Genomic DNA, 11,292 nt, shown 5'->3' on the forward strand with positions numbered 1-11,292 from the left:
TTATGGTACCACGTTACACTTGTTCAAGAATGAGGTCATAGATGTTGTTGCTGGTTTATTTGGGAAGGTTGTCGTCAAGGCTAAAACGTCAGAGGAGGATGGAGACCTATCGTCCGAAGTCGTAGGGGTGTTAGTCGGTGAGGGATGCTTGGTGTTGGAGGAGATAATCATTCGATGGAAGGGAAGGAACTGTCGTGTCTGTGTCAGGGAAGAGGAAGGTGATTGGGTGCAGTTGGATCAGGTTTTCGGAACGTCGCTGGAACAATAGGAAGGGAACGGTGTCGGAGATCAACCCAACGGTAACGTTAATGAGGATGGAAATTTGGAAACGGATGCAATTTGTATGGAGAATAATTCTCCTTTATTACAAAAATCTTTGTTTAAGTAAGGGTCAAATCACGAAGACTGTGCCTTGGGACCCACCTTCCAATTTGACCAGTTCACTGTTTTAGAAGGAGGATTCAAATCGGGTACACATAATATAACAAAAAGAAAAAAGTACAAAAAATGGGTGGACATGGGCTGGCCCAATGAGTATGTGTCTAGTGGATCAAATGGCTTGAAAAGGGGTAAAAGGGCTAGAACAAAAAACATCTTTGGGCTAAATGAAATTTTGGGATTTGAAGATGAGCCGGATTCGGATAGCATGTCTTCAGATAGGAATAATGTTGAAATTGGAGGTGGCCAGGAGGATGATTGTAATAAAGAGAATCAAAGATTCCATGAAGACCTTAATAACCTCAATATTCGACAGAGGCATGATGCGGATAAACATTTGGTTTCGATCGAAACTTTAATTCCAGGATCTATACAGGCTCAACTTCATCCTATAGATGTCAACGGTAATCCTTTTGCTATGGATCCGAATAGTATAGAAAATGAAATTGAATCTACAAGGGCGTCGGGGGAAAAGCTTGGAGCTCACATTACCAATTATGATGATATGATTCGGGAATCGATTCTTCAAGAAGGTTTACAAAAAGGTAAGAAATGAATTTCCTTTCAATCAATATTCAAGGGGTTGGGGTTAACGGCAAGGCTGAGTGGATAAGGAGGGTAAAACAAGAGTTTGGAGTACCTTTTTTAGCGATGCAGGAGACTATGTGTGGAGATTTACAGGTGGCTTTGTTGTCGAATTTTTGGGGAGGTATGGGTTTTGATTTTGATGTGGTAAATTCCAATGGTCGTTCTGGGGGGATTGCATGTGTGTGGGATCCGAAGGTGTATATAAAAGATAGTGTGATTAAATATGAGAATTTTTTGTTTGTTTCGGGTTGCTTGACAGAGGGGAATGTGAGGTTTAATATTATTAATGTTTATGCTCCACAACAAAATGTGGATAAAAGTAGACTTTGGCTGAAAATTACTCAGTATATTCATACGGGTCAGGGATGGTGGATTGTGTTGGGAGATTTTAATGCAGTTAGAAACCCGCAGGAGAGAAAAAATTCTAACTTTGATCCGGTGTGCGCAAAGGATTTTAACGGTTTCATTGATGAGGCTGATCTCAAAGAATACAATCTGAAAGGTATGAAATACACTTTTCTAGCTAGCAGAGGAAATTAGTGTAAACTGAGTAGAATCGACAGGGTTTTAGTTTGTTCCAATGTTTTTAACAAGTGGCCAAATGCTTATGTCAGAGCTTTACATAGATATCTTTCATACCACTCGCCTTGTTGCTCTCGTTGGTTGATATGAATTACGGTCCAAAGCCATTTAGATGGTTTGATTCTTGGGTAGACAGGCCAGGATGTGAGGATCTGGTTAGAAGTGTGCTGACGGGATGTGATTTCTTGGGTTCTACTGATGTAGTTCTTACTAGGAAACTCAAATTGCTAAGAAACAGACTTAAAGGATGGGTTAAAGAATGTATGTTGAAAGAAGGTGAAGATTTAGCAAGACAAAAAAAGAAAAAGAAGAGTTTGAAATTATTATGGAGGACATGGATTTAGATGAGGAAGAAGTGTGGATATGGTCTGAATATAGAAAACGCATTGAGGAAATCGAGCTCCATAGATCTCGTGATGTTAAACAAAAGTCGCAGGTGAAATGGGCGTCTTTCGGGGATGATAATACGACTTTCTTTCACAGTGTGGTTAATAAGAGAAAAACAAGGAATGCGATCCCGGGTCTTGATGTGAATGGGGAATGGGTTTCTACACCGAGTTTAGTGAAGAAAGAAATCATGAGATTCTTCAGAGAGCACTTCAGAGATAAGTTCCCTCAAAGACCAGCTTTGGAGTGTGATGGTATTAATACTATTTCGATGGAGGAACTTGATTTGTTGGTTACTATGTTCTCCAAAGAAGAGATCAAAGAGGCGGTGTTTGATATAACGTTAAATATATGTTAATCCCGTGTACATTTATTTAATATTTTATTAGTTTATGTTCGGTTTCTCGTAAGATTTGTATACTACTAACATGGTTTTATGTTTTAGGTTTCGGGTTTTAATTCCGGTGAAAAGAGGGCGAAAAACGAGCAAAAACAAACCGAACCGGACCAAACCAAGAGTGAACCAGACCAGACAAGATGGACCAGCCCCCCCCCCCATTGGCCAGAGCGCCGCGCGACGGGGAAGGAGGAGCCCGCCGCACGGCACGATGGTTCCTGTCTCCAGAACCTTCGTTTGTTGGCCGACTTAACTTATTTTTGGACCCCTGTTGCCTATATAAAGACCACTAAATTCACCATTAAGCATACCTTGAAGTCCAGACCAATTTGGTGGGTTCCGAGGAGTCCGAGATCAGTTTCCGACAGCTTTGGAGTCGAAGAATCAGCTGGTGTTGCGCGTATTAGTTGAAGGCGAAAAAGACGGGTTTTATCTTTTGTTTCTTACGTTTTCATTATTTTATCACCATGAATTCTTATTTGTTTGTTTTGCTTAAACCAAAGATGCTAGGCTAAATTGCATGAACTAGAGGCTTACGATGAACTTCTTTTGATGTTTTGATTTGATTTTGGGATTTATTTATCGTTATGGTTTTTATGATTTATATAACGTTTATTATACATAAATCCCGTGTATATTTTATATAATATTTATTAGTTTTGGTCGGTTTCTTGAAAGATCTGTATACTACTAACTTAGTTTTATGTGTTAGGTTTCGGGTTATAATTCCGGTGAAAAGAGGGCGAAAAACAAGCAAAAAACAAGCCGAACCGGAGAACCGACGCGTCAGGAAACGAACCGGACCGAACCAGGATTGAACCGGACCAGAAGAACGAACCAGACCCCCCCCCCTTGGGCCGATGCGCTGCGCGACTGGGGAGGGGAAGCCCACCGCGCGGCGCGGCGGGTGTTTGACGGTGCATGCTTCCAAAATCTTCATGTTTAAACCGTCTTAACCTATTTTTGGACCCTTGTTGCCTATATAAAGACCCCTAAACTCACCATTAATCATACCTTAACCCCACATCCGAATTTGGTGAATCCCGAGGCAACCGATAAGAGTTTTCAGCATTTTTGGAGTCGAAGAATTAGCTGGTGTTGCGCGTCTTGGTTAAAGACGAAGAACACGGGTTTTATCTTTTGTTTTTTTCGTTTTCGTTTATTTTACACCATGAATTCTTGTTTGTTTGTTTCGTTTAATTTTAAGATGCTAGACTAAACGTTATAGACTGTCTAGGCTTATGATGAACTTAAGTTGACGTTTTGATTTGATTTGGGATTATTTAAGTTATGGTTTTTATGATTTAGTAAAAGATTTGCTTATAATTAATTGATGCGTATGATTGCTTAGGATTGTTTGATGAGTTTTATTCCATAGTTTTCCTTGATTATTGTTTGTCATCTGATAGGATTGCTATTAGGTCAATTACTCTGTGTTCTTGATTATTTTATGATTTGATTTCGCGATAAGATCATAGGAATAATATTGTTAAATAAACCTAAGTGAGTTGCTAACCTAAAATCTGTAAAGTGCTAGGTTATTGATAAGTCTTTACTATTTAATCTTGCTAGATTTAGTTCTCCGTAAGGAGTCCGTCTAAGGTTGATTATTTATTATTGTTTATCAAATCAATTAATCATAGTAAATTGCCTTTATTTCCGCGCTGTAAGGTAGGATTTCGTATAAAGGAACTAAATTGTAAACAATTGGGTGACCGTAAGCGAACTTAATTTTTAATACTGGTGTGCGTTAAAACTTGTTAGAAATCCATAGGTTTTCTCTTGAGAAGGGTCAGGGGTCCTATTTGGTTTTTTCTTTTAAGTGTCTATTTTATGATCCCAGTCCATAACTAAATATTTTCACGAGTCAATTCATTACCAAAATTTAGGGGAGTCTAGCCTAGGTAGTTTTCTCATTATCTTCTTATTTTCATAACAAACTTTGTTTTCGTTTAATTTACTTGTTTTCTTAATTAGTTTTAATTACAGTATTAATTTAGTATTTTAAATAAAAACCCCCTTAAACAAATATAAATAATAAGTCGTGTTTTGTAGTCGAGTCTAATTAGCTAGTAAACGTAATTTAAAGAGTCTCGTGGGTTCGATATCCGGACTTACTTAGCTGCACTAGAGTCGACCGATTCACTTGCCGGTTAGTAGTTTAGTTAAGTTTTAGAGAGTCTAGAGTATTACTTAGTGTTATTTTTAGTTAAATTAATTAATAAATATTAAACTACTTTTAGCACATCAAGTTTTTTTGCGCCGTTGTCGAAGACTCTTGGCAATTGCGTTATTAGCGTTGATTGGACCTTTTTGCTATATACGTGCTATTTGTATTGTTTTGTTTTGTTTGAGTCGTTGGAGTCTAAATTAAGTCTTGTATTTTTTATTATTGTTTGTTTATTTATTGTCAGTTTTAGAGTCACTATATTAGAAACTACTTACTCGGTCTTGTGCGTTTTTGTAGGTATATGCCACCTCTGCGTTCGCAAGGACCACCGTTGGACTGCTTTGAATCCACTCAGTTGAAGTCCGAGGCGAGTTCAAGTTCGTGTTCGTCTGAACAGAAACCGATCACCATAGATACTTCACCAAAATCATCACCCGCAAATTCACCACCACCAAGTCCTAGACCCGTTCCCATGGCCGAGAATAACCGCACCGTGTACCAGCATGCTTTTGAAGGCTTCCATGGAGATCACTCACCCATTGTCACCCCCGACATTAACAACCCTAACTCGTGGCAGATCCCATCCTCTGTCATGAACAACATCACCAATCACCACCAGTTCCATGGCCGTGAAGATGAAGATGCACCGGCACACATCAACCGTCTGACCCGTGTGTTTAAAACGTTTAACCTACAAGGTGCTACCCGGGATGCGATCTTCCTTCACCTGTTCCCGTTTACACTTTCAGATCGTGCCGCCACTTGGCTCGATTCGCAACCTGCTGGAACATTCACCACATGGGAGGCTCTTCACGACGCATTTCTCAAGAAGTATTTTCCACCTGCTAAGGCCTCTCGCCTCCGTGATCAGATCCACTCCTTCCACATGGAACCGGATGAGGCGTATTACCAAGCTTGGGAGCGTTTTCAGAATCTGCTTTCCCGTTGTTCACAACATGGGCTCACACCTTGGGCTCTCGTTGAGAAGTTTTACAATGGGCTTACTTATGAGGCTCAAGCGAGGTTTGACACAGCTACTGGGGGCAATCTGATGGACAGGAAGAACGTGACCGCGTGTAACGAGATGTTTGAAAGTTTCGCGCAATCCGAGTACGCGAAGAAGCCACGAGGTGGGAATTCCAAACCCGTCACCAGTACACCCTCATCTGCTCGAGGAGTGCACCAGGTTAATCGGATACCGGTATGGCTGCTGCTTTGGAGAATCTCACCCGAGAGATAAAAGAGTTAAAGACTAAGGTGGATAAATGTGAGATGTGTAGAGGTAGTCATGGTACTCTGGATTGTCCGTTGATGAATAATCAAGATGTTGATTTCGTGGCTGGTCAGAACAAGTTCCCTAATGCTTACAACAACAATAATCAGAACTGGAACAGCTACAAGAGTCAGTACCAGAATCAAGGACAAAGTAACTCGAATTGGCGTCCGGCTGGTAGGCCACCTGGTTTCCGAGCTCCCTCCAACCAAAACCAGGGACAATATAACAATGAAGGTTCTAATGGTCAAAGTTCGAATAATGTGTCAGATCTGAGTAAGAAGTTGGACGAGATAATGCAGCATATGGTTAATAGAGATCAAGCCACTCAAAAGACCCTTGCCGATCATGACCTGCTTTTGAAGAATCAATAATCAACTACGCTCGACATGCAGAGCATTGGCGATCTTGCTCGCCAATTAAATGAAAGACCTCCGGGACAGTTTTCAGGATCTACTCAGCAGAATCCGGCCGCTCAAATAAAGGCAATTACAACTCGTAGCGGCAGGGTTTTGGGTCCCGAGGTGCGAAGGAATGAAGTTGAAATGGAAGATGAAGAGGTGATGGATGAAGAAATCGTGATGGAAGTACCGGGTAAAGTGCAGAACACCGCACCAGTTGCACCGCCATTAGAGAAGAAGCCGATTGAAGTCCGGCCATCACCTTTGATTGACCATGCTCGTATCCCATATCCCGCTCGCGCGAAACACCAGAAATATACGCTGGAGTATGGGCACTTTCTTGATATGTTCCGATAGTTGAAGATCAACCTCCCGTTCATTGAAGCCCTCCAACACATGCCGAAGTATGCAAAGTTTCTTAAGGACTTGTTGAAGAGGAAGGATAGGTTGGGGGAGGTATCATCGATTCCACTCATGGGAGATTGTTCGGCAGTAGTGTTAAAACGCGTACCCGAGAAATTGTCGGATCCGGGTGTGTTTGCGATTCCAGTTTTGTTTGGTAGTGATGCGATAAGCCATGCATTGGCGGATTTGGGCGCAAGTATTAATTTGATGCCGTATTCTTTATACGAGAAGTTGGAGTTAGGCGAGCTTACACCGACTCGCATGTCTTTATCATTGGCCGATCGTTCGGTTAAATATCCACGAGGTATTATCGAGAATTTGTTAGTGAAGGTGGATAAGTTTGTCTTCCCAGTTGATTTTGTGGTGCTCGATATGGAAGCCAACGAGAAGGTTCCCATTATTCTTAGTCGTCCGCTTTTACGAACTGCGAAGGCACTTATCGATGTGTATGATGGGAAGATCACGCTTCGGGTTGGTGATGAGAATGTTACTTATGATGTCGCGAGGTCGATGAAGCATCCGAGTGATCAAGATGATTTCAGTGGTCCGTGCCACTCGGTTTATTTTATTAACTCATTTATTGCAGGTATTGATAGCTGTTTCGATTACATTTGTGGTGCGGATCTCGTGGGAAGTAATGGTTTGGTCGAATGTGATGATTTGGGTGAGGATGAGTTGTGTGAGAACAACTCGGTTTGTGATGAGTTAGCTGAGATTTCGGGTTTGCTCGAGATGATCGAGGTGAATGAGATTAGTTTCGAGAGTGAGGCGGGTCCCGAGGAGAAACCCGCTCCGTTGGAGTTAAAAGTACTCCCATCACACTTGGAGTATGCGCATCTTGATGAGGGCTCGAACTTGCCCGTTATTGTGTCATCCAAGCTGACAGAAGATCAAAAGACGAAGTTGATAGACGTGTTGAAGCTACATAAGGGGGCGATTGCATGGAGACTTTCCGATACTCAAGGCATTAGCCCCTCTTATTGCACACACCGGATTTTAATGGAGGATGAGTACAAACCGGTGGTGCAACCACAAAGACGCCTCAATCCGAATATGCAAGAAGTTGTGAATAAGGAGGTGTTAAAGTTGATGGATGCCGGTATGATCTACCCGATTTCTGACCCTCCATGGGTGAGCCTGACCCAAGTTGTTCCAAAGAAGGGAGGTATGACCGTTGTGATGAATGAGAAGAATGAGCTTATCCCTTCGCGTACGGTTACCGGTTGGAGAGTATGTATTGACTATCGGCGGTTGAACGATGCCACCTGGAAGGACCACTTCCCGTTGCCGTTTATTGATCAGATGTTGGAGCTTTTGGCAGGTTAGCAGTTTTATTGTTTCCTTGACGGTTTTTCGGGTTATTTTCAAATTCCCATTGCACCAGAAGACCAAGAGAATACGACTTTTACATGTCCGTATGGCACGTTTGCGTACCGACGCATGCCGTTTGGACTATGTAACGCTCCGGCTACTTTTCAGCGTTGTATGGTGGCCATCTTTCAAGATATGATAGAGACTTCCACGGAGGTGTTTATGGACGATTTTTTGGTTTATGGTAATTCTTTCGATTAGTGTTTGGCTAATCTTGAGAAGATGTTGAAGAGGTGTATTGAGACGAAATTAATGCTAAATTGGGAAAAATGACATTTTATGGTGACTGAAGGAATTGTGTTGGGACATAAGATCTCGAGAGACGGTATTGAGGTGGATCGTGCGAAGATTGATACTATAAGTATACTTCCTCCACCGACGAATGTGAAGGCGATTAGGAGTTTCTTAGGCCTTGCGGGGTTCTATCGGCGATTTATCAAAGATTTCTCCAAAATTACTCGCCCGATGACCCGACTTCTCGAGAAAGATGTGCCGTTTGTGTTTGATGATGAGTGTGTGAAGGCGTTCACGTATTTTAAAGAGAAGCTCGTTAGTGCTCCAATTCTTTGTTCTCCCGATTGGAGTTTGCCGTTCGAGCTCATGTGCGATGCTAGTGATTATGCGGTCAGAGCGGTTTTGGGGCAAAGGTTAGATAAACATTTTCACCCCATTTATTATGATAGTAAGACGTTGAATGATGCTCAAGAGAATTACACCACCACCGAGAAGGAGCTTTTAGCCGTTGTTTTCGCATTTGACAAGTTCCGCTCATATCTCGTGCTTTCGAAGACCACCGTTTTTACCGATCATGCAGCCTTGCGTTTTCTCTTTCAGAAGAAAGACCCGAAGCCTCGTCTCATACGGTGGATTCCTCTACTTTCCGAGTTTGACATCGAGATTAAAGATAAGAAGGGTGCGGAGAACGTAGCAGCCGATCATTTATCCCGTCTTGAGGACCCGAGGAGAGAAGAGTTGCGTGAGGAGGAGATTGGAGATACATTCCCTCACGAGTCGATTGATTTTTTTGCGGCTGAGAAGCAAGGTATGCTATGGTTCACTGATTTTGCTAATTATTTGGCTAATGGTTTTATTTTGGAGGGTATGACTACACAACAAAAGAAGAAGTTCTTTCGGGATGTGAAAAGGTATGTGTGGGATGACCTGTTCTTGTTCAAGATTGGTGGTGATCGGATTCTGAGGAGATGTGTGACGAAAGAGGAAGGTTGGGATATTCTAAAGCATGTTCACGAGGGGTTGACTGGAGGTCATCATGGTGCACATGCTACCGCGCAGAAGGTGCTTGATAGTGGGTTTTATTGGCCGACAATTGTTAACGATGCTAAAGAGTTTGTGAAGCTTTGTTATGCGTGCCAAAGAATAGGTAATATTTCTTCCAAGATTGAGATGCCTCAAAACCCAATTCAAATTCTTGAAATCTTTGATGTTTAGGGCATCGACTTCATGGGACCGTTTCCCACGTCGAATGGTAATAAGTATATTTTGGTGGCGATTGATTATGTGTCGAAGTGGGTGGAAGCCCAAGCGTTGGCCACGAACGATGCACGAGTTGTTGTGAGGTTTCTTAAGAAGTTGTTTACTCGTTTCGGTACTCCAAGAGCTATTATTAGTGATCGGGGCACCCATTTTTGTAATTCCGTCATGGAGAAAGCATTGGCTCGTTATGGGGTTACTCATCGTACCTCTACCGCCTATCACCCTCAAACAAATGGTCAAGTCGAGAATGCAAATCGAGGGGTGAAGAGGATTTTGGAGTAGACGGTTGGGGTTAGTCGGAAAGATTGGTCGAAAAAGTTAGATAATGCGTTGTGGGCATTCCGGACCGCATACAAGACTCCATTGGGTACTACACCGTTTATGCTTGTTTATGGTAAGTCTTGTCATCTTCCGGTGGAGTTAGAGCATCGTGCTTATTGGGCATTGAAGACGGTGAATGTTGACCTTACCGCTGCCGCAAGGAAAAGGTATTTTCAGATTCATGAGTTGGAAGAACTTCGGGATGCGGAGTATTCTCGATCGTTGAACATCAAAGAAAAGACGAAGGCGTTGCACGATCGACGTTTAAAAGGCGGAAAAGAGTTCAAGAAAGGAGAAAAGGTACTATTATTTAACTCTCGTTTGAAGTTGTTTGCAGGAAAGTTGAAATCGAAGTGGTCGGGACCGTATTTGGTAAAAGAAGTCTATCCGTATGGAGTGGTGGAGTTAGAGAATCCGGATAATGGAACATCTTGGAAGGTGAATGATCATCGTTTAAAGCACTATCTTGGAGGACCGAAAGAATCAATCGAGAGGGAGGAAACTCCTCTCGATCCGTCGCACTGAATTGTCACACATAATTCTTGAGTGAATACTCAAGTGTAGAGTTTGTATATTCTTTCTGATTTTTACTTCTATTTTATTTTATTTTTCCTCGAGTCACTAACGTAGTTTTTTGTAGTTTTATTTGTTTTTAAGTTTTGAAAGTTTTGAAGGAAGAGAGTGTGAGATAGATGATCCCCTTGAAGTATAATGCAACATTCAAGTGTGGGATGGAGCAGCATGAGCCGTATACTTTTCTGATTATTTATTTGTTGTTTTTAATCCATATTTATTAGTTTGATTGGTTGGTTCGGTTCCATACTTTGAATGATTAATATCTATCGAGGTTGATAAGATGAGGTTTTAGATATTGTTTGCCGCTTCCGTTCGTGTACGAGAGAAAAGAGATACCGGTTATGGAGCACGTTCGGAGTTGGAGGGCATAAATGGATGAAGATTTTAGCGTCATATTTCACTTCCATACTGCCAGCTAAGTCTTTTCCTTTTTACTTTGTTTTTAGTCTTTAATTTTTAGCTTTGTTTTGTTTTATTCTTCTTTATTTTTTGTATTTTTAGGTTTTGTTTTGTTTTTAAATTTTTGAGTCGTGTTTCCGTCTCTGCATTGAGGACAATGCAAATTTTAAGTGTGGGGATATGAACACATGTTTTTAACTTGTTTTTATTTAAAAAAAATTAAATTTTTGAAAAATGTCCCTTGATTTTGTTTCTTTTTGCACTTAAATGGGAGATGAGGATATTTATCGGGAATCGGCTTTTCAAACTACTAATAATATGAGATAATATTAAAGAAGGCGTACTTAACTTGGGTTGTGTCGGTAGACCCAACTAGTCTTGAAAGGTTTTCCATTGCATATTCTTAATAAACCCAATTAATTATAGATTTTGTGGGTTCTCATCCTAAGGGGGACAGTGAAGCTGAAATTCGATAAGGTATAGGGAGTAT

At 41.4% G+C, this 11,292-nt stretch overlaps 2 protein-coding genes across 2 annotated transcripts; both read left to right on the forward strand.

Annotated features, from left to right (window-relative positions):
* Nucleotides 1-990: 990 nt before the first annotated feature.
* Nucleotides 991-1,566, forward strand: LOC143577463 (uncharacterized). The gene has a single exon (XM_077061291.1). It carries the CDS (start codon nt 991-993, stop codon nt 1,564-1,566), a length of 576 nt encoding a protein of 191 aa, XP_076917406.1.
* Nucleotides 1,567-6,710: 5,144 nt separating this feature from the next.
* Nucleotides 6,711-10,352, forward strand: LOC143577464 (uncharacterized). Its single transcript, XM_077061292.1, has 5 exons — nt 6,711-7,087; nt 7,238-7,806; nt 8,305-8,636; nt 8,847-9,054; nt 10,165-10,352. The coding sequence occupies exons 1-5, from the start codon at nt 6,711-6,713 to the stop codon at nt 10,350-10,352; spliced, it is 1,674 nt and encodes a 557-aa protein (XP_076917407.1).
* Nucleotides 10,353-11,292: the final 940 nt, after the last annotated feature.

The sequence above is a fragment of the Bidens hawaiensis genome, unplaced genomic scaffold (assembly GCF_021521415.1).
Source record: "Bidens hawaiensis isolate Kalapana, Puna unplaced genomic scaffold, B.hawaiensis_p1.1 tig00028623_1, whole genome shotgun sequence".
Lineage (NCBI taxonomy): Eukaryota > Viridiplantae > Streptophyta > Magnoliopsida > Asterales > Asteraceae > Bidens > Bidens hawaiensis.

What these genes read in the sequence shown, in the direction of transcription:
- LOC143577463 (XM_077061291.1), top strand. Translation starts at nt 991, where the DNA reads ATGAATTTCCTTTCAATCAATATTCAAGGGGTTGGGGTTAACGGCAAG.
- LOC143577464 (XM_077061292.1), top strand. Translation starts at nt 6,711, where the DNA reads ATGGGAGATTGTTCGGCAGTAGTGTTAAAACGCGTACCCGAGAAATTG. An exon ending in GCGAAGGCACTTATCGATGT is followed by an intron (nt 7,088 to 7,237) that starts GTATGATGGGAA and finishes AGGTATTGATAG; the next exon opens with CTGTTTCGATTACATTTGTG. An exon ending in AGTTGTTCCAAAGAAGGGAG is followed by an intron (nt 7,807 to 8,304) that starts GTATGACCGTTG and finishes TGGTGACTGAAG; the next exon opens with GAATTGTGTTGGGACATAAG.